Here is a 27,746-nt window from a genome sequence, read left to right as displayed (position 1 = left end):
TGGTTTATGGGCCGCGTTTGCGATACAAGCTGCGAGGAGGTGACGAAACCGGCGGTCGTCTGCAAACGCCTCCGCCTTTCAGCCCGCTTTCTTCCTGGCCACCAACCGACAACGCAGTGCATGCGCGCTCGCGACCATGGCTTCAGATGGAGCCTCTCAGACCAGCACGCTGGCGCCATCTATGAGGTAAAACCACCGCATCCTAACTAGAGTGAAGGCTTTACAGTATTGGCGAGATCAAATGTGGGTGCTATCTATGAGAAACGATCGCTTACAACATTGTCAATGGTTTTTAAAGCTCGTGGTGAAAGAATGACACTCAAGCAAGGTGGAAAATACACGCAAATAGTAAGTGTTCCAGGTCTACAAGATAGATGGCGTCAGTGTCTGCTCTCGTCGTAAGCGAGCACAAGGCTGGACAACACACTCGGTGGCGACCAAACGCAATTGTATGCACCAGCCTTTAAACAGGCGTTTTTTTTTTTTCGTCTTTTTGTTTTAATGCTTTTTGAATGCTTGTTTTTTTTTGTTGTACAACCGGCAATCCATTCGAACGGACGTTACAGGAATGCTTGCCACACTCTGTCGCCCGAGTAGTCCATCCGTGAGACCTTTAGGCGAAGAAGGCATCAGAGCAAGCTTCCTTAGCCGGGCAGCCTCAAGGCCGGCGGAGGAGCTCTGTCTTCCAAAAGTCCACCCATGCGTCGATTTCCATTTTTATCTCCTATTGTTCGCTACTGCTCGTTTTTAAAACACGCTGTGCGCTTGGGCCGGCCTATTTTGAACCCATTGTGTGTTCTCCTTGCAGCTGTCCCTCTGTCGACTGTGACACTGCGGGCTGTGTCACTTCTCTAGTGACACACGCAGGAACGCTTTCACATGTATCTGATTTCTTGAGATACCTGACCTTCAAAACAGAGGGGGAGAAAAGGGGGCCGGGGGGGGGGGGGGTATTTTTCATGTTAACGAAGTGCATCTGGAATGACGACCCACAAAGGGCCCGATAAATAATTTAGAGCACAAGCGAAATCTTCGTTGTGTTGGTGCTTGTCCGTTAAATGAACCATACAATTATTTTATCATATTGTACTAAATATACTGACACCCAATAAATACCTGATGTTTATTATAAAGTGTAATGAATACGGTGCTCGCTCTAGAATCAGTCGGAAAAACCGGCACCTTCACGCAGCGATTTCCAACTTCCAGCAATAGCGTATTTTAGCGATGCCTTTTACCTCACAAAATTTCAAAATATAAGATGATTCCTGTGAAAAAAAAAAAATTGACCAACACTTTTAACGTATTAAAACGACGCACGCTCACGCAGGCGATCGAGTTAACCAAAAAGCCTAGGTTGAAGAGTGGGTCCATCTGAAACCATGGGGAGCGTTTGCCATTTAGTGGCGGACACCACCTGCGGCAATCAGTCGCAAGTGCGCATGCGCTGAGTCTTCGCGTGGCGAGGAGGAAAGCAGGCGGAAAAGCGGAGACGTTTGCAGACGACCGACGCTTTCGTCTCCTCCTTGCAGCTCGTATTTCAAATGCGGCCCATAAACCAGGTGACCCCGACCGAGCAGTTGGAAACTCTTTGGAATACAGGCTCTCAAACCCGAGGCCCGCGCTTGGTTCTCTCTAACCGAGGCTCGTCGTCTGCTTTCCATCGAGTGCCACCGTCTGCTTGCTGCGCCTATCAAGAGATGGTGCCACAAACAGAATCCTCAGTTTAACTCGGCCACCTGCGTCGGCGTCCGCCGTTGAACATGTCAAGAGTGCTGATCTAATTTTTCGCAGGAAGGGAGCTGCACCTTCACTGTTTCGTAAGGTGCACCGTTAATTCCTGATTCACATGGTGCGAGTTCACTTGCGATTTCACAGTTGCGACGTCGCTCGTGTGGCACAAAGGAGCGTGGGGAAAACTGGGGGGTGCCCGACGTCGCAGCTGCGACATCGCGAGCAAAATCGTACAAGGAGTGTGAAAAAAAAAAAAAAAAATACAGCGCTCTAAACAAAGTACTTTGTGTGGAGTGTAAAAAAAAAAAAAAAATACAGCGCTCTAAACAAAGTACTTTGTGTGGAGTGTAAAAAAAAAAAATACAGCGCTCTAAACAAAGTACTTTGTGTGAAGTGTTTCTGATTATTATTTTTTATTACCTACACCGTGTTCCCCTTAAAAATGAAGTAGTAGTCTTGTTGTTGTTGCTGTTGTTGTTGTTGTCGTTGTCGTTGTCGTTGCCGTCGTCGTCGTCGTTGTTGTTGTTTTTGTTGTTTTATTCACCACAAAAAGAAAGTACACATCGCCGAACGCTCCGCCCAAAGGTAGAGCTAGCGTTCCGGACCAGATGCCAAAGTTTTAGAGCCAGACGTGTCTTATTCCAAAGTTAGAATGAATTTTCTGAAACTTTCGACGGGAAAATGGTGCCCGTTTCCGGTAGTTTGCGCCATTGAGCCCCATGTATTCGATGGCTTCGTCGGCCACCCTTTCCCCGTTAGAAATTTCAGGAAATCATTTATAACCTTCCAATTAGATAACCGTTCGTTCTGAAACTTTGGCATCTAGTCCAGACCACTGCAGCGCTACAATTGGGCGGAAACTTAACGTTCGGCAATGCGTAGTTTATTTTTGCGACTGATAAAAAAAAAAAAAATAAACGAAATATTTTTGGGGGGACACCCTGTGCAACACATTTCATGCGATTGGTGAAGTAAGCTTCCAACCACTGAAATATGGTTTCATGAATGTTAAGCACTAATAATTTGTGCAAAACAAACCTGCGCGGGATCAGATCAAGAGCCTTCGGAAAATGTAAATAAAAAACACCATCAACTTGAATACCCTTGGCCGAGAAGCGCTAACGGATATTCTTCTTCCGGGATCTTAGACAAAGATTGCATTTGTACTGGGTGGCGTACAGTGACGTCATTCTCCCTGCGAATTCGAGGTGTAGGGGGGGGGGGGGGGGGGGGGTGCGGAGCCTCTCCTGCACTTCGTATATTGCAATAAGCTGCAGGTAGACAAACTGCCCCTGTTCGCTGACAGCCCAAGTAACGCACTGCGTGGCTTTTATGTTCAAGTTTCATGCTTCAATGATTCGTCCTTCGGGGTTTCACATTTTGCTCGCGATTTCGCGGTGCGACGACGAGCACCGCAGCCTCCCCCAGGTTTCTTTTTTTTTTTTTTTCGCCACGCGAGCGACTTAACAATTCTTAAATCGCAAACAGAATCGCACCACGTGAACCCGACATTATCCCTAAATCGCAATGGCTGCGGAGGGATAAGATGCTCTGGACAGGGTATTCGCTGCTGCAGACACTCTGGTCAGAAGTAATCTGCGGACGCTCCTCAAGCATGACGAAGCATGTTTTTCGCTTCCTAGATATGCGTGCTTCGAGTGTGTCTGCAGACAGTTTTCGTACGACCAATGTGACCGTCATACGAGGAAGAAACGCGCCTCGGACAGTAGAGAGTTTCAGGGAACCGTTTTTGCACTTCCGATACGGCACGATGGACCCTCCGGTACGTACTGCCCATGCGCGACCGCAGAAGACTCGCGCATGCGCAGTTCGTACCAAAGAACTTATCGTACCGTATCGGATGTGCAATAACGGTTCCCTAAAACTCCCTAGTGTCCGCTGACCGTCTTTCGTGCGAGCAGTGTGAGCGCGGCCACAATACGGGAGCATAAGTGGGGATCGTGATTGTGAGGGTCAGCTTAGGGCGTTGGGCTCTGTGGTTGTGCTTCAGCCGGCAGAGCCGACTGGCCCATCAGGGTGCGGGCCGTGGACCTGAACGTGGTCGAGAACACGGAGCGGCACAACACCAAGGGGTACCACAGAACGCGGACTGAGAACCCGTGCCTGGTCGTGCGTCGAGGGGATCCATTCGTCATCAGGATCGAGTTCACCAGGGACTACAACCGGGACGTCGACGGTCTGGTCTTCGTTTTCAGTGTGGCGGGTAAGTTTCGAACCGCCCTTCTCTCGATATCCGAACAGTTCGGTTCAGTGGCGTCACAATACGTCAGTGGCGCCCGGGGCGGTGGCCCGCCGCGACCCCCCCCCCCCTCTCCTCCCCCTTCCTCCCCCGCTTTCGTAGCCCGCCGCGACACCCCCCCCCCCCCCCCCCCCGCCCTTTTCACTGCTTAGCGCTGCACCCAGGGCAATCTACCCCCCCCCCCCCCGCCCCCCTTGTGACACCACCGGTTCAGCTGTTTGCTGTCACTTCGCTCGCAGTATAGGGTTCACATGCATATGCTTTTTTTTAAAATTTCATTTGGCACACTATTTTGTAAAGTGTGTGTGTGCGTGCGTGCGTACGTGCATGTGTGTGCGTGTGTGTGTGTGCGCGCGCGTGTGTGTGCGTGCGTGCGTGTGTGTGTGTGTGTGTGTAAAAAAGGGAGGGGGGGGGGGCGTCGGAAGTATTTTTTGCTATCAATACTTCGTAAATAGAAATAGACGGACTTTGTTTTTTACGCGAATCGAGAGCCCTTTCGATACAGGTCTGTAGTGTTCGTCCTTGCGCGAGCACCTGCTTTGTGAGGTTGTCATTATAAAATTATGTTTTGAGTTTCTTATTTTAATTTTTTTTTTTGTTTTTTCTACAGATGAGGAGAGCCCAACTCATACTAAAAACACCGTGGCGATAGCGCCGCTGGTATTCGGGACATCTCCCGAAACGCTGAGAAACTCGTGGACTGCCGTTGTCAAGAACATCGAGGAAAAACGACTTACCGTCGAGGTTCGTCACTTTCTTTCGTGCATTACTTCTTCCGTCTTCTGTGGAAATAGGTAGTGCCTTCTTGAAATTCCTACCTGTGACGTCACGACCAAGATGTGTCTAAATCCGTGTGATCCTGGTGACGCATCATCAGTTGAGAACGACAAGACGGTGGCTGTGTGTGTGCGAAAAGGACGGTGAACACTTTTTATGATCCGCTTTCAAAAAAACTTTTCACCAAACCTGATGTTCCTTTCTATATTCCCAGCGTTGGAACTAGGTGAAATCTTACTACAGACGCCATCGATGGCGTCCTGAACCACCCGCGTAAGGCCGACAACGGCTATGCGTTCGCTTGTGTTCGCCGCCCTTACTTGGCGATAGTGAACAGGCACCGGCGATAGCACGAAGTCTCTTGGGGAAGGACTGCACCTTCACAACAATGCGCTCGCAATCAGTGTCCTGCGAGTGTAGGCCTAGGTTTGGAGACTGCACTTCACGCGCTACAAAATTACTAGCATTTGCTTACTCTCTCATTTTATATTTGTTTTGTTACTTCTGCTACGAACTATGCCTTGGACATATATGGATCATAGTTTTGGGGCAATAGACCTGCACAACGTCCTACCATGTCTCGGAGCAAGGAAAATTGGTGTCAGCGCACGCTTAGGTCTCCAAAGATTGTGCGCTCTTCAATACCTCATTCCTTTGACGTCCACAAAATAATAGAAATAAGAATCTCCCACTCACCTAAGCAACGAGATTCAGCACATTAGGGATATTGTTGATGTAAACATAATGGATAAACGACAAGCTCAGACAAAAGGCTATTTTCAAAAATGCGCGCCATTGCCTGACTGCCATTGTTTGTGGGGGCACGGGGGCTCCGTTCGTGTTCGAAGAGGGCTCTGACCTAATCGCACGCTTCGTGCTAAAGAAAAAAAAAAATGGCGACCGCCAATGTTGCTCGATGAACTTTTGAAAAGGGCCTATTGTGTGACCCACTATACTCCGTTTCACCTTATGTTGTACCGCAGAGAAGGCTAGAATCGCGAGCTCATAGCGTTGGGAGCTGCTCTTAACGCACGAGAGCTTGTGCCGCCGAGATGTACTTAGAGCAAGGAGCTCGCGCTTGTAGCCTTTCCAGCGGTACATCATAAGGTGAAACAGAGCATAATAGTGTGTACGCTCCCTATAGGAAATATTCACTGTCCGGCATAACTGTGTGCGCGACTGCTGAGCGCGTGCTGATGTCGAGCTTCCACAGTTATTTTGCAACGTGCATTCCACACCATAAAGATTGCCGGTCCTAGCAGCCTATTAATGTGAGCTCGTTCTGATCATGCGATCTAAACATCGCCCTCAAATATGGCGTCGAGTGAATACACTCTATAGTATATATATATATGTATTTTTTAAATTCCTTTGAGAGCGATGTGGGTCAAGTCTAAATTAACGCCTTCTCGAGGTAGTCAACCCTCATATTTAGGAATAATTATTTCCTTTTCGTTCGACAACGTGCCCAAGACAGCTCACAACACTTATATTGGCACTGCCAAACAGAATGTTTGAAAATGTGAAGATTACAAAATATTTGAAGATTGCAACATTTATAAAAACACACGAAAATCCTGTTGCTCTCGTGTGCCGCGAGGTTGTGAATTATTATGTTTTTTTTAATATTTCTCATGTGAGCGTGCTCAGCCTCGTTCATTAGATTCTTCTTTCAAGGTGCACAAACTCAATCTAGCAAGTTTTGCGCAGCGTCATCAATTAAAGGTATGCGCAGGTATGCGAAAAGCTTTGCATGGACAAGCACTCACAATAAGAATTAATTTTCGCAAGTCACATACTCGGGCCCGTACGTTGGACAGTGCACAGAACTGTTTTCAAATAACGGTATACGGTTTTTTTTATTATTTATTTATTTAAAATAGCGTCTACGTTTTCTGTTACAGATTAAGCCGTCGGCGAATGCTATTGTTGGCGAGTGGTTTATGGACATCGACACTAAGCTCCGCACGGATGATAGTATTCCGGGTGACCGCTACCGGCACAAGGACAGCATCTGTATTTTATTCAATCCCTGGTGCAAAGGTGAATTCCCGACTTTCTAAAATCGAGAAACTATAGACGCTTTACACACGCGCCAGATCGAGCCGCCATAGCCGCCCTTCTCTGGTCTTACCGAGATGCCGAGCCACTGAAGCGGGCGTTGACGGGTCTTCACAAGGGCCTATGCTGGGCACAACAACACAGTAGCATCTAAAATGGCAATAACCTGTCCTGCTGTGGTAATGATGAAGTGAAGCGAATGGAATAAGAGGGAACAAAAACTGAAGGTCAGTTATGGCGGCGCCCATGCACAGCTGCTGTAAAGCGTCCATATGTACAGCCACTTCCTCTTCTTCTTTTTTTTTTTTTTTAGGCACAATGCCTAACTATGAACTAATACAGTTCATGACTGCGCAATGAATGAACAACATTGCCCGTAGCGCGACAATCGTTTTGAAAAGATAGGTCTCGAGTTGTAGCTCTGAATGGCTGTGAAATTTCTGCAACTCTCCAGAAGTGAAAGCTTCGTGGGCGCGATAAACCGCAGCCGCGCCAGTTAAGCCTGCGAGCGCATTGAATTAAGTTTACGGAGTAAGGCATTTCAAATATGGTCATCAGTATAGAAACACTATGATCTTTTGATTTGTTTGAGCTAATTCAACTACTTTACGCGATTCGGGATCTTAGTATTCGAGCACGGTCTGGACAAGGTCTGAGAAAGACCCGAACAATTTCTGAGCAAGATCTGAACTAGTTCTGAACAAGATCTGAACAACTATGTCTGAAGAAGTTCAGAAATTTGCGTCAAATAGAGTGAAATATAAGTACATCGGCCTTATCCCCTTTTCGCTTGGGTCGAACTCTGCTCTTTGACTTAAAGATACTTCTGGATATGCAAGAGCAGTCCTAATGAATGAGTCAGCTAGTAAAATAAACGCGGAGCAATTGATAAAGAACAGTATGTCCAGACGGTATCTGAGCGTAACCCGAATAGACCGATCTCACCAGCCAGTTTGGCTACGCCACCGCTGCCGCGATGCGTGCAGGGAACTTTAGTCTTTTTGCACGTGCAATGACCTCGCTGGGGCTTTGCGCGTGCAGATCATGAGACGGCACGAGCCGTGTCGTGCATTGCCGCTTGTCCCCTGAGAACGAACACGCATGCGCCGAACGCAGGGTGAGATCGGTCTATTGTTCATGAAGGCACTGTTTCACTGATGCTTTCTTTCTTTCACTCCCATAAAAACTAAGATGACCTTGTGTATATGGAGGAAGAGGACAAGAGATTTGAATATGTCCTCATGCACTCCGGCCTGATCTGGAGAGGAAGCAACAACGAGATGAGGGCAACGCCCTGGAAGTATGGTCAGGTGAGCAGATGCATTATTCATTATTTGTGTAAAAACACCGCTTTGGTGAGTGCTGAAGGGAAAAGAATCCAAGCCTGTCTCGATTTATTTTGCACCCGAGGTTCGTGGCGCAGCCACCTCGCACTGGCGGTCTCGTAAGAGCTCTCCCTTGCTGCTAACTTTATCGTACACTCATTCTAAGCGCCGCTTGCCTGTATCTTGCAAGGGCTACAGGCCCTTGCAAGTGTTTTTTTTTTTTTTTTTCCTCATCTCATGTTTTTTTTTTTTTTTTTTTTAGTATGAACCTTTATCAGCTAGCCTGCGCCGCAACTCTTATTTCTGGAATTATTCACGCCTGTCTCACATGGTTTGATGTTTCGTGCGATTTCGCAGCGGCTATACGCTGAGCACCGCAGCTTCCACCACACTTTTCCTGCAGCATGAGCGACGTCGCAACTGCGAAACCGCTTGTAAAATCGCACCACCTGAATCGAGTGTTGTTCACAAACATACTTTTGTCCCTGTCTGATAACTCTGTGAGCGGAAGAAAGATTGCTAATAAGTTGTATTTCAAGTTGCTGTGAGTAATGTTGGTTGAAACTTCGTCGGCGACATTAAGGACGATTGAAATGGCGATCGATGCCCGATTTCTTTGCAGTTCGAACCCGACGTCCTAGATTGCTGCATCTACCTGCTTCGAAAGGTGGGAAACTTTTCGGTGACCGCGTGTTCGGACCCGATCAAGGTCTGCAGACACATCTCGGCCGCGGTAAGACTAGAAGACTGCTCTGTTGAACGGCACTGTTCAGGAGCAAAGTGAAAATTTGGGCCAGTTGGTTCATGTTCAGAATATAAAGCGCCAAAAACGACAGGACAAAGAGGAGAGTAGTTGCGAGTGCGCCTCGTCTTGTTTACTCTCCTCTTTGTCCTGTCGTTTTTGGCGCTTTATATTCTGAACTATCCAGGAGTGCGACTGAGTGATTCCGCCCGACGCATGAACGAGCTGAAGCGTTAAGCGTGATTCGCATAATGCGATTTTGCTTGCGATTTCTCTGTTGCGACGATGATTACCGTAGCTTCCACCACGCTTTTATTGCCACGTGAGCGAGTCACAACTGCGAAATTGCAAGTAAAGTTGCATCCTGAGCTCACGCAGCAGGAATTGTTGGCACAAGCATGTCCGCAAGAAAAATTATTTTTTAAAGGCACGCGCTGGCACTTATTCTTCCCAGTTCGAAGCACGCAACTGTTGAGACAGAATATACACCGACTCGGCATTCCTGGCGTCAGGCACTGGCTGTAGAACAGGACACGTTCGGATGCTTCGCCACGATGAGTGGCAGGTTTCTTCGCACGTGCAGTGTCAATAGTCTCACGCGTTCAAAATCCATGGTTTATTAGCAATAGAGCGTAGGCGGAAAGCGAACCAGACTTCATTTCCAGTTCCTAGTCTACCACGTTTTATTTGGTACAGTCTCCTACATTATAAACGACCCATTTGCCTAAAGAGTTTGTGCGGCGACTTATAAGCATTTTTTGGTTAGAGACGGTTAAAGAGTGGAAACACTGACCTGCGCGGCAGTACACAGCATCCAACGCAAAGCAAATTGTTGTTGGTATGTTTATACAACCGGAAGATAGTCTACTTCAGTGGTCATCGGTGTCTCAGCTGTAGATGAGCAATTTAGCCTGTGCGGTACAGCCGCTAACCTGGGGTCTTTAACGTGCACCACACGGTAGTGATACGCGACCGCACGCCGGTACGATGCTCGTCCAGATCGGAACGGGCACGGGTGGGGATTGAACACAGGATCCCTGGGTCCTGCAGCACGAGCTTTCGCTTCACGTGCTCCGCGCTGGTGTGAGCTCTAGCCGACTCGGCCACCGATTCCCCCGACCACAGCATCCGGGCACTTCAGGATGGCGCGAGTCTTTCAATAGTAGTTTATAAAGAAGAAGTCTCGCGCCGTGGCATGCTTGCAGATAGTAAGTGCCCGGACCACAGCGTTCGGGCACTTGCTATTTTCAAGCATGCTACGGCGCGAGACTTCTTCATCAGCTACCACTGAAAGACTGGCGCCATCTTGAACAACCGGCTGCAGCCAAATTACTGTCGCCACCACCTCCCGCTCTACCAATCAACGGGAGCGAAGGCCGCGCAAGCCGTGACGTGCATCACGGACCTTACAGAAAAAGGGGGAGTGCGGGACCAGGGGAGCGCGCGACCGGAGGAACGCTCGGTCTGGTTGAGCCGAGAGCGACCCACTCATCCCCTCATATTTTTTTAATATATCTAAAACCCTACCCTGGCTCGACGTTCCTGCGTTCTCGTCCCTCCCTCCGTAACCTAACAAGACACTTTATTTTTAGATAAATAGTGGAACAAAGGTTCATTTTTGTCCCATCTATCATGTGAGCCTGGCCAATGAGAATTCGGCGCACCAGCCTGAAACTGCCTCGCCGAATGGGTCTTTCAAATCGTTGAGGACTGTATACACGCGGGAATCGGGAGCTTGGAAGTGTCCTGGTTGCACGAGTGTTAGTGCAACAAAAGTCATCAAATCTACGCGCTCTCACCTGTGGTCAATGCGTGGAGATGTTAGGGCGAGAAAAAAAAAATCTAAAAATGTGTTGTGGGTGCCGAGACTGTGAAAAACGGGGGTTGGAATTTGCTATCCCACGCTACCGCTGAATCGAGATGTGCTGTGATTAGATAAGATGAACAAAGACAACGAGAACCAAGCAGAAAATTATAATAAATGCAAACAGGTCGAGGTTACAAACCTAGGGCAATCAACCTCATTGAGTGTGCTTTCATCGTTATTTTTAAGTAACACATTAAATACTCATAAATATGGCAGATCTTCCAATGGCACGTGTCTGAATAACTTTGTCGCGGTCATAGAAGATTACTAAAAGGTACGAGAAAACCAACTTAAAATGTCAAATGCCTCCCAGTTTTACTTGGTTAATAATGAAGTGATTATTGCAAACCATTTGTTTTATCAAAGTTAGAGGAAATGACGACGAAATGCAGTATAGAACATTTTTGGTCATTGTGTTTCTTTTTTTTTTTTTTTTTTTACATTGAACAGTGTTATTGAAAAGTGATGGTAACATGGCCCATACAGTTTGAGTATAGCATCACTTACACAAAGGTGGTGGTGTCGCAAACTTTTTGTGACATGCATGTGACGCCCTATCCCACGTGCTCACTGTATTTTTACCTCTAATTTGGAAAACGCGTCCCTTTTTAATATGCCGCTCGTTTGACAGCACAAAAATGTCGTAGAACAACGTGTCACTCAAAAACATTTTTTTTTTATTGAACACACATTGTTTAGCGCTCAGCCTCCGTTAAACTTTTACGCTAGCGGTCTGGATCAGATGCCAACGTTTCAGAACTGACCGTTATCTTATTAAGAAATTACAGGTAATTTCCTGAAACTTTCAACCGAAAAATAGGGCCCGTCTCCGGTCTCAGACGCCTTTCATTCCCATGTATTCGTGGGCTTGGTTCGTCGGCCGCCTCTTTTCCATTGAAAGTTTGCGAAAAACGTTTACAACTTTAGAATCAAATAACGGTAAGCTCTGAAACTTTGGCATCTGGTCCTGATCGCTAGAGCTAGATTTGGGCGCACACTGAGCGTTCGGCAATGCGTAATTTATATTTCCGTCGGAAAAAATCAAACACTGAATTTTGTTCGGAGACACCCAGTACATTAGCCCCTAACGAAAGTTAAAGACTCGCGTGGGACACCGTGACCAGTACAGGGGTGGTCGCCTTTACCGCGGCCAGGTGAACTCATCGGACGACAACGGAGTCCTGGTGGGAAGGTGGACCAACACGTTCCCCGGAGGTACTCCCCCGGTCGCCTGGACCGGAAGTACAGCGATCCTGCAGCAGTTCTTCAGAACCAAGAAGCCCGTCAAGTACGGCCAGTGCTGGGTCTACGCCGGTGTCGCCACCGCCGGTGAGCCAGTGAACAGTTCGCCTACTAGTTAGAACGTTCGAGAGTGTTTTTATCAAACACGTCGCTGTCACATGTTTATTCCGTCGAAAATGCTTCGTTACAATCATGAAGGTCCACTCAAACAGTGCCGTTTGATTAGGCTTGATTACGTTCATGAACAGATTTGAGTTAATTAGCCAACTTACCGTGGCAGTTATGTCCCCACATAATGTCCTCCGTCGAACACGATAAACATCTCTACTCCGTTTCACGATAACTTGGCGAACTGTGAAGGCTGCGGCCCCACGACCCAATAGAAGCGCCGGAGCAAGGCACGTAATAACACCCCATGGTCGAGGCCTTCGGAGCCTTGTCACCGCCACAGTAACAGAGCCCTCTGCGTCAAAAAGTATTAACCGCAATTGAACTCTCGCGATTCCCGCTATAACGAGAAGATATGAGGCATAAAGAACAAATAATCACAAATTTATGAGTTTCAATTATATTTAAACCAAAAAAAAAGACGAGGCCACATCCTTATCCACTCGATTTACTTTTCGCCTTGTAGCGCCGTGGCCGTGGGCGATCGCCGGCGATCGCAGCCGTGTAATCGGCCGTTTCCGCTCAAAACATCGCAGTGTGCCACGGCATTAGCATCCGTCACAGATTCGCGGCTAAATTGAGCGTATGCTTGTTTCACGAACTGTTCCCGAAGTGCTCGCTATTCTAGCGGACGGATATGTTTCTTTACTTTACTTATTATTTTTAATTTATTTCGCGACTGCCAATGCGTGGAGAAAAAAAAACGATTGTGTGATGCCTAGGTTACAAGCGTCAAGGATTAGTTTAGTATCTAAAGAAAGTAATAAAAAATTGTTTGAAGGGCCTTTTTTAATTATGGTGCATGTTAACTACAGCCAATAACACACAAGTTGATACATCCCAAAGGTGTAAATAATATTAAGATTTTTTGTTCTTGTTTTGTCGGTTATGCTAAACGAGTTTTATACTTTTTTGCAAGTTCCGCTTGAAACATGTATCACAATTGCGCATGAAGGCCCTTAATTATCTTTTAACGTGGAACAGGACACATCGGAAGTTTATGTTTATGGTCTGTAGTTTTATCAATGAGTTAAACAAACTTATGGGTTATTACGAACAAAACACATAAAAAAGTGGAACAACATAGTTTACTTCCAGCATTTCATTATAGCCAAGGAAAGAGAATGCGCTCCTGTTTGTTTCTCTTTCTTGTGTCCGTCTTTTTTGCGCAAAACCATGTATCCAAAAGAGAGTAAGCTGCAATGCACCCACTACAGAATACAAAACTATCATTTAACACAATACGCACTCAGCGAAATACACAGAACACTCTTATGCAATACTATCTGTTACAAATAATCGACAACAGCTGACGATACACATGGCAAGAAACAAGTTATATACGTATATTATCTTGCAACTCCTGCGAAGAACCATGCAGCCCAGAAATGGCTCCTACCTGTTGACACGCCAAGAGTTATTATGGATACAAATATTATAACATTATTCTGACGCAACTGACGTTCAATAAAGTACTGTACAGCACATGGTAACGTTCTCAACGTCACGACAATTGCATTTCAAATGGCTAAAATGACAAACCTCGTTCATAAGGCACGAGTTTTAAAACAAAGCTTTACGCTACAGCTCACAGAAAATCAGTGAAGGACATTTACTCGCTGAACTCTCAAAAGACACCAGTTGAATGTCTGCACAGGAGTCAACCTTGGATGAAAACAAGTCAACGCGACAAGCACACAAAGATTCCTGACCCGATACATATTTTTCTCCCAACGCGCTCATGGTTCGATCACTACCAGAGGACGTGAGTACAATGTCGGAGTGCTCTAAATCGGTCAACAGCCGATATCTTATCGTTTTCACCATTGCTGCAGCTGTGAATTTCGCGGTGATGTGAAAACATCGGCGGAGTGTTATAGTTCTGCGAAAACATTTGGCGTAACGTTGTTGTCATGTCTTTACTGCTGTAACCCTGTGCAGCGGCGTAGACTTTCCATTTTCCCGGGGGGGGAGGGGGGGGGGGGGGGGTGCTTTTCTTTTTTCCGCGCAATTTTTTTTACACCGGAAATTGTCAGTAGTTTATTTTAGGGGGTGCATTTTACAGCGTATGTATATCGCCATGTGTCCGTCGCTGTGTGCGTTATTTTGTTTACATGCCACTACTAGAAGCTCGTTACATGGCACGTACACAGCATCTCGGTAAGGATCATGGCCCGGGAGCTGGGGGAGGGCTCAGCCCCCGTCCCCCCCCCCCCCCCCGGATCTCACCAGGGGGGGGGGGGGGGGGGGGAACGAGCCCCGATGTCCCCCGTAGTCTACGCCTATGACCCTGTGAGTGGTATCGTTTCGCTAAACATGCAACGGCATTTCAGTTCAGGTGAAATATTTAGGGCGACCTATTGTCTTCTAAAAGGTTGCAGAGCTGTTCCTAATTAAAGCTAGGAGTAGTTGTCTGCCCCCCCTCCCTTTTTTTTTCTTTTACTTAACATTTATTTTTGTTTCTGTTGTATTGCTTGGAGAATACGAGGTGGCTCCCGTATTCCTAATCCATAGAAAACACGGGGATCGATGATCTCTGGTAGCAGGCATTCCTTGCAAAAGAAAAGCATGTGTTCATTCCAGAATTTCTCATCATGCTAGCGCAGTAGCGCTAGACAACTTCTATATGAGTGTCGCCTGAGGTTCCTTCTACGAGAAAGCAGTACCTCTTTTTCAAAGTGTTCAGTTGTCCTAAAATCTGGTAAAAAAAATTATATCGCTTCTCGAGGCACAGGTTTGTGTCTGGTCTAGAATGAAGGCAGAAATCTTTGCGTGTTTTCCACAATTCAAGCAGTGTCGTGTCGGGGCACTTCGCTTCAATGAGTCCGTCGTCTCCAATCAAGCCGTCGGGAGAAGTTGCAATATATCTATGTTCTATGTCCTGAAATAAACCGCGTCTTTCTACGACGTTGTTTGTCTTTTGCTCGCACTCCCGAATTCCTTTGAACTCAAGTTCTTGGCCACGCTTCATGGCGAGTGTCAGGACAGGCTATGCTTAGAGAAGTCGATGGACCAGTTTGGCGCAGAGCGTCTTTGCTAAGCGCTTGCAAACTTTCCCGAACATGGACGCTGTCAGGCGATCTTTTCTTTCGAGAGCCCACTTTTCATTCACAGAAAGCCAGACCGTTGCTTTCTCGAGCTCATGTTGAGGGCCGGTGACTCGAAGCATGGCAAGTTTTCTTTTGACCTTCGCTCGACTCTCTTCTTCAGGAAGATCTGATTGAGGCTGTTCAGCATTAGGTCCGTAATGTATGTCCCCATGCGGCGTGTTCACCTTGGATTTCCATCAAGGAGTTTAGTGTGATGCCTTAGATGATGCGTCGGCCAGACGTTTTCTCTTCACTTTTCGAGGGTACCGTTTCAGAGAGGAGCAGTCGGAAGAGGACGCCATCGACACATTCCCACCGTTGTACGAGATTGCTGCTCCAACACACTGTCCTTAATACGATCCTCTTCGCTCGTGGTTTCCGCGTTTTCCGCCAGAAAAATTTTGAGACTATAGATATTGTGGAAACTATAGGGGGCGCCACTGTGCCTACAGAGCGCGGTGGGCGTTACCCCCAGTGAAAGAACTGATAAAAGCAGCAGCGGTGACGCCGACCACGGGGAAGAGAAGCGAGGCCTGCTGTGGAAAATACGCTGTGGCGGTGTCGACCGAAGACCTTTGTTAATATTAACTTTATGTTTGCACTTTAGTAATAAATGTGGTTTCACGTTTTCCGAAATCTTGGCTCCGTGTTGTTCTTCCGGGTTGGGCACGCAGCAAGGCAACTTTCCCACATGTAGTTTTCCGCCAGATTACTGGTAGAGTCCTCAGTAAGCGAAGAAGCTTTGTCTGCGAGGTTATTCCCAGTCCTCAATCTACACATCAAGTGTGTTTGTAGCGTGTACGGTAGATCTTCAAATATGGTTGATGCTTGCTGCTGATGCTGTTGACAGTAGAGGGGGGGGGGGGGGGGGGGGGGAGCAGTTGTCATGCGTTCCGAATACATGTCTCGGTCCATTTCGCAGACTGCTAGCGAGCTTTTCGGGTTTTCTGCTTAAGCGCGTGGGATGCAGAGATAGCTCCATTTGCCACGGCTGTCAATCTTCCAATTTTAACATTTGTCAAATGCTTTGCATGTCTTCCTCCAGAGCTCCTAATGCCGTAGAGTGACTTGGCGTAGTTCCTATTTACATGGTTAACGCAAGCCACCTTTGCTGTCATCCTTCCATAATCAACACGGTTTTTGAGGGCCTTTTCGACGTCGGAACCTCCATCCCTCGCAACTATTTTGTATTCTAAGCCATGCATCTCGCAGCTTTTCCGGAATCCTTCGGCGATGATATCAGACTCCATTGCCGTTGAAGGCCCGTCCCAGTTTATGAAGCAAGCGTGAATGCTTGAAGTCTCGTTTTTGCTCATGTAGAAATCGCAAGTATTGCAATACTTGTTACAAACAGAAAGGTATAAAAAAAAAAATTTTCGTTCTTGAGCCAATGATGACCGCAACACCTGAGCTTGACGTGTATCGGTGGCCGTAACTGCGGTGGACCCATCCAGCATCGATGACGACAGTTATGTACGGCAATCCATCCTTTGTGTGGTCTCTGGATTCGCATGCCATTCTGTGCTCCTTTCCAGCCGTGACCATTTCAGAAAGCAAAATGTCTTCCCACTTGAGCCCAGCGCTCTCTTCATATTTGCTGAATGTTGTCGGCGTTATGCAAGGAATGTTCGGGAGAGAAAAGATTTCTTCTCTCGAGCTGACCCCATTTCCGTTGCATAACGTGCACCGGAAATGGTGCAAGTTATGCACGTTGATGTTGGTTTGCTTCAAGTGCTCAGTTGAAATGATCCGTTCTTCATTGCAGTGCGTGCACGCAAACGTAAACCAAGAGCATAAGCCCTGCCTTCGCTCACGTACAAATCGAAATGTGCCACGCGTGTCCTTAGGGAAATCACGGCGTTCAAGTTTATGGATTTCGGTAATGAAATGCCCACCCGAAACTATTCTTCTACCTTCGCCTTGAAGTTCGTCCACTGGAGGACGGCAAACTTGGACTGTGCATAGTAGCTCATCATTTGAGGTACGGGTGGAGCTTCCATCGCTTGGATTGGAGCCGATGATGCACGGCAGATTGAGTAAACTCAAAGTTGATGAGCTTGTTGATGGCATTGGCCCTGGTCAAGAAAAGGTCGTCCGATTTGACATGGAGCTGTGAAATGGAAACAAAACATTAGCAAAGTAATGTTGACGATGCCAAAATTAATTTTAGCATCGTCACACCGAGCAAATAACAAAAAAAAATGTTTTCTCTCATTATTCGGGCTTGCACGCTATCTCCTCACGTCCTGTTTACCTGTGAAAAAGAAGAGAAAAAAAAGAAACATTATGCTATATTGAATAAAGATTGCCTACGCATAAATTTGTTTTTGCCTCATCAAGAGCCACATGGTATTTCCGTTTTTAGACAGACGAGCTTGGGAAACAAACCAAAATCGAATTATACACGACAGCCGTTAGGTCGGGCAGCCATTTTATTGCGGCATGGTTAACGCTGTAGGTGAAATATTTAGCCGGTACACTGGGAAACCTAGCCTGTGGTATTTAACATGCATCACACAGTAGTGTTACAAGACCATAGGCAGGTACGATGTTCATCCAGATCGAAAGGGGCACGTGCAGAGATCGAGCCGGATCGAGCCGAGCGCGCACACCAGCTCGGAGCACGTAGAGCGAAAGCTCGTGCTGCAAAACCCAGGGATCCTGGGTTCAATTAGCGGCGAGATGTTTTGGTGGCGCCCTCCTATAGTTCCCCCTTGTGACGTCATTACCTTGCAAACAACAAGTTCGAGGGTGTTTGTAAATAGCATGGAGGAAGCTTGAAATCATTGCGCTCTCAAAGCAACACTGCCAACACCGTCAAAATTAAAGTTCTTTCATTCCTCTTATATCCGTGGATGATAAATCCCCTTTCCGACGTCATAGTCAGCGTTCGGCCAATCGTGGAAGGCCGACCACAGCGACGCTTTTGGTCGCGCACGTCGCCAATCCCCGCCCTTGCCCGTTTCGATCTGGATGAGCATCGTACCGGCGTGCGGTCGTGTATCACTACCGCGTGGTGCACGCTAAAGGCCCCAGGCTAGCAGTCGTACTGCACTGGCTGAATTGCTTATCTACAGGGGGTAACAATGTCGCCATGTTCTGGCAGACTAACCTCCTCCTGTATGAACAACTAAGTCTTGACTTTTGACTTTTGACTAGAGACGGAGATCCCAGGGTTCCGCAGTGCGAATATTCTCCTCGTTGTCTTTGAGGTATGGTGCGCCCCAAAATACTCGGGAAGCGGCATTCTTTGCCAATATTTTATCTAAAAATCTGACCACCGGACAATTTCAACAATCTAAAATTAAATATCTGAATTATAGTGACGATTGTGGGATCTGATCATCGTTTGGCTGGCGATGAATAAAAATACTTTTGTCTAAGTGTTGAAAACATCTGAAGGGTCGGAAACCATTGCATTGCCGGATAGCCGTTCCGGTAAACAACTTAGCAGCTTGCAACAAACTCTATACTAGAGCACTGCACGGGCCGGAATTCACAGGCCCGGCCAAACCTGCCCGGGCTCAACTGTTCTTAAATTGTGAGCCCTAGCCCGGCTCGGGCCCGACAGGTTTTCGAAATACGAGTACGAGCCCGGCCTGTACCGGCAGTTTTGTCGACGTGATATCGAAGTTTTCCTCCCCAACCTGACAGGCGCGATATAAAAGAAGGCCGAGTCGTGTTTTGAATATTTTAAAACGTTTGCACGCCCGACTGGGATTGGTTGGCTTGGCTGGCCCCGGCCTGGCGGCTCAGCTTGGCCCGAAATAATTTTGTAACAATCCCGAGCCCGGCCTGGGACCGAGAGATACATGCGCTTCGCGACCCGGACCCGGCCCGCGGGTCGGTAAGGGCTCGTTCTTTCAGGATGGCCCGGGCCCGTGCAGTGCTCTACTCTAAATTCTCCCACCTTAAGTTATCTCAAAATTATTACGTTAACTTCGTCAGAGGAAGACGCGCACACTATCCAACATTTCAGCACTTCCGTGGTTTTCTTATATTACTCAAACGAAATCTTACCTTCTGAGATCTGTAGAGATTATTTTCGCTGCTGAAGCGTCCTGGCAGTGCCTTTTTTTGCTTTCATCGTTGTTGATGGGAAGATAGAACTAAGAGGGGAACATCAACGTTTTACGCTGTCGTTTCCGCGGTTCCATAGACATCTAGGGCTAACACCTACATCGGCTAGCTGATCAGCGAATTCGTCGCCCGTGGCGATTGGTCAAGTGTCGCGTGTGACGTGTCACAAACGCTATCAAGATTATGACGTTCGCCTCAAAAGACGAGGCCGGCTGAACGTCGCCATCTGCGGCTTTCGCAAATTATTGATGACCTCATCGTGGAGCCAAATAATACATTTATAGTTTATCTGCCCCAGCGAATGAACAACACGGCTACCAGGCTACGGCCCGCCGGGTCTAACCACGAGCCCGTTAGACCCGCACCACAAAACAAAATGCAACTTTTTTTTTTTTTGGTTCATGATGGCGTTTGACAGGCCGCAGCTTAGGGTTTAGCCCATCGCAGGATGCGATGAAGTATACGTGTTCGATAGTTATTCAAAGTGCTCCAGCACTTTGAATGACCATCGAGCACGTATACTTCAATGCGGGAAAACCTAACCATCGAACACGTATGACAATTTAGTGCGGAAAAACCCAAGGTTTCTGGTCATCCAATCATTCAAACTGCGCCAAACCTCTCCTCGCCGAGGCCATTATATCATCGGGGAGTAGGATGTATACCCCTAGTATCTATGGTAACGCCTTCCCCCCTTTCTCCCCTTTTTTTATCTGTGCGAATTTAAAAGAGAACATCCCGTATAATATAGAAGTCAAGCATGCATTCAAAAGAATTAGTTTATTTGGCGAAAGTAAAAAAAGCTTTTTCCTATTTTTTTTTTTAATTATTCCGAACGTTATACTACCATCCAATTAGGACCTTTCGATCGCAAAAGTAAATAAATATTTTTTTTTTCTGCGCGATCTCCGAATTGTGGATACACACTTCCAAACACTGTACATTATGGGCTCACTGTCATGCACGACAAATATCGTAGAAGCCCTCACACCTTACAAGCGTTCTAATTTCGTTAACGCGGCACCATAACGGTCGCTGGTTCTCGGTTTCTAAAGTAGATCGGATCACGATCGTCAAACTTTCACACATATCCTAGCGCCGTCAAAATAATACAGCAGGCTCTGTGTGCCTGAAACACTGAGCGATAAGCCATCTTGACATAAAAACAGCTATAGTTAAAGTTCTTGGATAAGCGGAGACCTCGGTGCTTAATGTAAGTACCAACATCCCTGGAAGCGACGACTGTGAGATGGATCGGGGTTCAGAAAGCGAATGGAGGCGCACAGCAGAAAGCGCTGAACTGAATGACGCCATTGGTTCCAGCGGAATGTGCTTCCTCACTCGTGTTGGAGGTCGTTACTTGTAAAAATAAGTATCGAGGGACTATAGAACTAGCGAGAGAAAGAGCAATAGGACGAAAGTGCGGCGCCGTTATGACTCGGCTTGCTCCTTTTTGTATGTTGGGATGCGCCTCAATGCACCTCATGTAGGCGTTCTTTACATGTCGGTAATATCGGCAACAGTTAGAACTTTTTTTTTTTTTGTACGATAAGGATATTTTAAGTAACGTTACACTCCGAGTTGCTTTTTTTTTTTTCAGGCTGTATGTGCTTTATTTTTTATTTTTCAGTTTAATATTCTCTAAACCTCTTGAAGGCATATAATGTCCAGAAACAAATTTTTATTAACGCGCTTTACGCGTGTTAGATGGATGGTGCCATCGCACAGAAGCCTATTTAGAGCACGATATCTCAGTCAGGTATTCTTAATTCACTTGTTTCTGCCCACCCACCGATAGTTAATAATTAAATACAAACACAAGGCATCTAATGCGGGGTTTGCAGCTGACCTGTGCACGAAGCTGGTTGTCCACGTACGCCTTCCGAGACATTCTTCTCGTACGATGGAAAATCTCACGAGGCCGCATAGTGCTCGGTCCCAACAAACTCTCGCGCCCTGACGAGATTAGCGATGAAATCAGGGATTCTCGTTGAACTTGTTAGAAGGTGTCTTCATATGGTCAAGTCCTCCCTACGGGGTCTGCGAGTTATTCCGAAGACCAAACAAGATGCCGGCCGCTCTGGTTGCGCCGCCATGTTGGGACGCCGACGCCGCTGCAGCTGGTGTCTTCCCCAGGCCGTCTTCCTTCTCTGGCCTCCGAAGCTGCCTCCGCACCTTCCTGTCCGAGAGGGTCTGCATATCCACCTGTCCCTGCTCCAGCTGCTGTGAAATCTTCACCTTCTGCTGAATGGCCTCCATGAGCTGGTCGTCGATATACATAAGCTCGATCCGCGTCTTGGCCAGCTCGATTTCCGTGCTGTTTTTCCTGGAAACTGCCCGGTCCCGCGTGTCCCACGCCCGCTTGACGATCTCGTCCTTGGCCATGCGGCTGCTGCCCACGTCGTTGCGCAGCAGGTCGCACTCTTCGTGCGTCGCTTGCAGCTCAGTGTCGTGCAGCGAGAGCTGACACTTTACCTCGGTCAGCTCGGAGGTGCGTCGCCTGAGCTCGTCGCACCTGTCGCGCAACTGGCGGCGCAGCCGCTCGGACTGCAAGCGCTCCTCGGCCATTATCTGGCAATCTTGGCAGCCCGATTCACCGCGTTTTTCCTGAATCATACGCCTGATTATCCTAAGGTCGGCTGAGATGGTAGACACCATGTTGCCGGTTATGGCCCTAGAATGGACCTTGGCGGGAGATGGCGGTGCGCTACTGTCCGAAGAAGCCTCGCTGTCGCGATGATGACGCAGATTGCTCATCAGGCACTGTAGTTTTTGAAGCACACGAGTTAGTTTTTCGTGGAGCTTGCCCTTGTCGCTTCTCAGCTCACACTCATTGTAACCGATATTCTCAAAATCCGCCGTGATACCCGTTAATGAAGAGTCCAGCTGAGAAAGATGCTGGTTCCGCTGACTCATGATGACGGCGTCGTGGACCAACGAACTGGACGACAACTCAATTTCACTGAAGAGCGACAGGTGTCCCAGTTGGTCATTGTTCAGCACCGGCGAAGAGGAGTGCAGCCGCTCTATGGCCTCCAGGCGCTCCTGCAGCTGCGCATTAGTCACCAACTTGTCATTAATGTCTCGCTGCTGGTCGCGGATCTGGGCTTCGTGGTCACGGAGCTGCTTCTCAACCTGGAAAACCCTCATATTGGACTCTTCCACAGACAAGCTCAGGCGTCCCCTTTCATCGACCAGGGTGCACATCCGTCGTTTAAGCTCCGCCTCGTAGTCAGACAGCAAAGCGATCTCCTCCCTGAGCCCCTCCTTCAGGTAGACGTGGTCGTCCAGGCTGGACTTGCCCAGCGAGAGTTGTTGCTTCAAGGACTGGCTCTGTGTCGCTACCTGGTCCTTTGCTCTGCGCGCCGTCTTCAGTTCCAGGGAGAGCCGCTGGTTCTGGTCAGCCATTTCGCGCACAGCAGCATCCCGCTCACGGTTCAGAGATCGCAAAAGAGCCTGTTGCTCCGTCAGCTGCTGCCTCACCTGGGACAGGTCCGCCTGAAGTTCGGACCAGCGGTCCTCACTCTCGCCGGTCACAGAGTCAAGGTTGCGGTGGAGAGCGAGCTTCTCTTGCTCGAGTCCTTCGAGCTTGCGCGAGTACTCCTCGGTGAGCCTCTCGTTCTGCCGACTAAGGCCCGTGTTCCTGTCCAGTAGCTCTTTGCCGATCTCGGCGGCCAACAGGAGGTCTTTCTCCCTCTTCGCGAGTTGCGAGTACACGTCCCCGTCGTCGTCATTCTCGCCGCCATCCCTGCTCCAGATCTCGAGCAGGTAATCCTCGAATTCGCCGAGCGTGGACCATGGACCGGCGTTGACGGGCTGCGCGCCTCCCTCTCGCCACGCGCACATCAAGGACAACCTGCCACCCACTCACTCGCAGCGATCAACGACCTCCGTGCACCCAAATCCGAATGTCTCGGAATGAGTCGCCACAGTCACCGCCGAGAAGTTGGGCAGCACCAGCACATCTGACGTGGCGACGGAAGTCGCGTCGAGTTCGAAAGCAGACATGTCCAGGCGATCATCGTCGACGTCAATGCAGCGAGCGACACTTTAGACGACCACGGAGCAGGTTCAATACACGATTGACGCTTGGTCAGGGATCTGACACCGAGGTCGCTGAGCGAACACAGGCTGCGGAACGACGCTTCTAGAATGCAGTCCTTTCGTATGATTAAATACCAAGCTTATCGCCATTCCACGCTAATCACCCAGGCGAAAAATGCTGAGTCACTGGGCGCGAACGGATGTGCAGCGGCCGGTATTCTGCAGATTGCTCCGCATGCGCAGAATGCATTCCACGGCCCAGTAGACAAAGATGGCAACGCAACCAAAAGGGGAATGCCCTCTCTCCTCTTACCCCAGCGCGTCGTCTGCTCCATAGACTGGGCTAAAGTTCCAAGATAAGAGCTTTCTACAAGTCCAGTGACTTTACAAAGAGCGACATTCTTTGAAGCTCCGACTGCGTGATTGGTGCAGGTTTTAGGAAGCGAATGGCGGCGCACAGCAGAAAACTAACCTGAATGGCGCCATTTTGTTCCAGCGGAATGTGCTTTGTCATTAGTATTGGCTGTCGCTACTTGTAAAAAAGAAGTATCACGGGACTTTAGACTGAGCAGTTCGCCACATCCGGTTTGGAGGCAAACACGAGGTTTACTTGCACCTTTTGCACCGGTGCAGAAAAGTACAGGGCCGTGTACTTACGGTCGTATCTCAATACACATACCGGAAGTACACTGCCCTGCACTTTTCTGCACCTGTGCAGGAGAAGCAAGCAAGTCGAACGAGCCCACGGTTCAAAATCGCGTCATTTCAGAAATACGCTCCGTGCGGGCCGCTATGGCGCCACCGTTGGATGGATGGATGGATGAATCCGGCCGAGCCAATGTGCCCCCACTTTTACAAAGAGCCAACTTACCCGAGGAAAAAGTAAAGAAACAAAAAGGCTTAGCTCCTATGGAAACGCAGCGACGCCACCGGTCTCCAAACAACACGGCGCCGTTTCGCACGGGAGACAAGAGACGGCGCAACGAATGCCGGAAACGAACGAGCATACTCAAAAGCGCCGCACGTTAGGCGGCGACAGTCCCAGAAACAAAAACAGGCGCGGTAGCAACAAGGAACGGCAGTTTCTTGTCTGCTAAATACGCCGGCTCTCGGCGTCGTATGCTCGTTCGTTGGCGGCAGTTGGCGTCGCGACCGCTTGCGCCATCTCTTGTCTTCCGTGCGAAACGGTGCCGTGTTGTTTGAAGACCGGTGGCATCGATGCGTTTCCATGGGAGCTAAGCCTTTTTCTTTCTTTACTTTTTCCTCAGGCAAGATCGCTCTTTGGAAATTTTACAAAAAAGAATGCACCATCTGTGGGCAACGCTGCACAAAGTCGTAGCGCGATAGGTAACCGAATTTTCCGGTCGATTTAAAGAGCATGGCGTTTCTTTGAATCACCCTGTACGTGCCAAACGAACGAAAGACATGTGGAAAACCAAGAGAGACGGCAAGAACTACGCAGTAACACTGGATAAGTAACTCCTTGTGCACGCAGATGATCAAAATAAATTGAAAGCCACGTAATATAGTCAGATTTGCAATAAATAGGTACTGTTTTATTCTTTTATTCTTTCTGCTCATGAATATGTGCGAAGATGCTTGTTCTGGGTTCAAATCATCGCCCGCTCGCTCCAAATCTTTGTAAATAAGAAAATCCAGAGAGCAGGTGCCCGATAAAAAATGTCTGACATAGGAAATAATAAAAATGCACACCTTTCGTAGCTCACGTCCTTTATTTTTTTGCGTTCGAATGTTTTTTTAACCGATAGTAAAGATGCACGACGGGGTCATTTTCATCCAATGGCAGGACGGGCATATTAGCACTATTTAAGCACCACCGAAATGCTAGCGAATCTTGAACACACTCTACATTCCTTTCGATCGTTAGTTTGCTTAGAATCATCGCTCGTTTTCACATACCTTTCTTGAAACAGAGGTTTGGGCCTGAAATAGAGCAAAGTTTAACATCGTTCAGTGATAAAGAAAAATGCTGTAACTAAAGCAGTTACACTTTCACAATACCAATAAAGGTACATACTAGCCGGTACAACCGAAATGACAAAAGTTATTGATGTTATTTTCCGGCGAAGAGACAAAATTCACGCGCAAGTTTCCCATGGGAATACAGAGGGAGGCTGGAAATGTAAACTGCATGCTGTCTGCTTCAATTTGCAACCGGAAGTCCCGTAGACACTAGCGCCAGCTGAGCCTCTAGCGTTTATTGTAATAACTCTATGGTGCAGAATAGTGCAGAAGACTGATCCTCCCGCCATCTATATTGTAGAAAAGGTACCAACTTCAAACCGAAACCTGCTCCTTTTTGTTCGGAGTAATGGGTGGTACCAACGTTTCTCTACAAACGTTGGTCGCTGCAACCTGCAGTTTATATTTGCGATGACTTCGAGCAACTCGGCTGTCGAAGAGATAGTTACAGACGGCGTAAATTTCCGCAACCAGCTGTCTACAAAGCAGCTGGTTGCGATCTCTTTATAACCGCTTACACTGAAGAAAACTGATGATGCTGTCCGAGCAGGAGCTTGATCCGTTTACACATGGTATTATTCGTGAACCACTGAAAGGGTACGGCTTGAAACTAATCTGTTGGAATATCCAGCAAAACTTTTCGTGGGACTTTCGATTTCGATCGTCATTTCAGGTGCGTCAGATATTAGCATTGGTGGAGGCGTCGAGAACGATAGCTTTCTCGAACAAAATACGACGGGGCAAGTTAGCTGACGTAGGTTATGTTAAACATGATGATGTTGCCCAAGCCTCGGGTAAAGCCACTATGTTTAGCTTTCCCTGATGCTTTTTGGGCAGTCAGAGGTTTCTGCTGGGGGAGTTTTGTCGACAAATGTTAAATTTTTCACCTGCACACGGATGGTGATAAACATCTCGGGGGCCGCTGATGCGTTTGTTCTGAGCATCTCTTTACACACTGGTGTATTTCAGCGTCTGTACGGCAACAGAGCCACTTCATACCTGCAAATAAAGCACGGTTTGTCAATTGCTTCCTTCATGAAATAGCAGACGCTCACAATTTAAGCTCGCGTTTGATTTCGTTGCCCGCGGGACGGCACTTCTATCAGAAAATCTACTTTTTTTTCCTTTCGGTTCTGCGACACATCGTAGCAGACGAACCCTCGTCGTCTGCTCCCGGTCTTTGCCGGAGCGAGACATGACGGGATTGCATTCTGGCGCACTCCCGATTTTCTCGGTGCAGCGAGTGCATGCACGCGTGGGGTGCCAGCGCTGAAACGAACTCGGAGAGTGCAACCACTCGTGGAGTGCCGGCTGAAACGAACCCGCTCCATGCTGCGAGTGGGCTCGCGTGGGCACGAGTGCCGTGAAACGAACTCGCTATATATTACACAACACCGACATGTATGTACAGTACACAAACACAACAACGACACTACGTTCGACACTTTTTTCTTCTTTATTGTCGTTCGACATTTCCTACTCAACATTAATTTCTCCCCGTGCAGGTGAGCTCTTTCGTCGCTGACCGTTACAGATTTATAGAAGAAGACACAAAACACGGCGCAATGGATAGCCGTGTGCTAGAACTGTTTGCATTTAAAAAAGTTTGGAGGCAAAATCTATAATGTTAGTCTGTTGCGACAAATAACGATTGTCACCTAGGTGTGTTGCACGACCACGCTCAAAAAATGGCGTCGTCTGCCGGGAGGGGCAAGGAAAAAATGATTTCTACCCCCCCCCCCCCCCCTTTCCCCGGAGAGGAGGAACCGGCGTGTGGAAGGTTAGAGGGGAGGTTAGCGTCACTTTACCTGCAACGCTGTTTGGTTTGGCGCTGGCTAGCGACTGAAGCAAGAAACATTGGGTATGCCTGGGAGTGGCAGCTGCATTGTTCAAACATAGTTATTACTCTGGTGGTGCCGCTTAGCCTAGTGTTTGAAGCAAGAAATACTGTGTAGGCCAGGAAGCCGTGATCCCATAACATGCCAGTACGGGGGAAGCTACGGCCCTGGAGGGCCAATCGAAACGTGTCTACGTATCACAGGAGTGCGCTTTTACTGCGAAGAAGTATCAGACGTTTCGCTGCGGCATGCTCCAATATGCTTGTTGAAGCCGTCGGCACGCCAAGTGGGGCCTATCGCTCATCCTTTGCCAGGTTACAGGACAGGGTATAACCGTGGGCTCTCACTCTTCTGGCGCCGCCTGCCTGTTGCCGGCGGACTATAGAGCAACTTTAGTGAATATCGCGTCACGGCGGTGAAATTTGTTTTTACAGAAATTTGTTTAGTTAGAGTGCGATACTGAGCTGAAAGGGTGATGTTCTCTTTGTAGTTTTCAATGGAATAGTGCATTCATAAGACGTGAACCTTGTTTGTTT

The 27,746-nt window shown here is 48.0% G+C and overlaps 1 protein-coding gene across 1 annotated transcript in view; it reads left to right on the top strand.

The window, feature by feature from the left end:
- Nucleotides 1-27,746, top strand: part of LOC8029823 (annulin-like) — a 63,610-nt gene that overhangs the window by 3,066 nt on the left and 32,798 nt on the right. The window contains exons 2-7 of the mRNA XM_042287412.1: nucleotides 3,746-3,958; nucleotides 4,605-4,738; nucleotides 6,676-6,814; nucleotides 8,024-8,142; nucleotides 8,780-8,890; nucleotides 11,921-12,095. Coding sequence (XP_042143346.1) covers nucleotides 3,746-3,958; nucleotides 4,605-4,738; nucleotides 6,676-6,814; nucleotides 8,024-8,142; nucleotides 8,780-8,890; nucleotides 11,921-12,095 — 891 coding nt within the window. The remainder of the gene's footprint in view (nucleotides 1-3,745; nucleotides 3,959-4,604; nucleotides 4,739-6,675; nucleotides 6,815-8,023; nucleotides 8,143-8,779; nucleotides 8,891-11,920; nucleotides 12,096-27,746) is intronic.

This window comes from Ixodes scapularis, unplaced genomic scaffold (assembly GCF_016920785.2).
Source record: "Ixodes scapularis isolate PalLabHiFi unplaced genomic scaffold, ASM1692078v2 PGA_scaffold9__187_contigs__length_104089568, whole genome shotgun sequence".
NCBI lineage: Eukaryota > Metazoa > Arthropoda > Arachnida > Ixodida > Ixodidae > Ixodes > Ixodes scapularis.
This window is presented reverse-complemented; position numbering and strand designations above follow the sequence as displayed.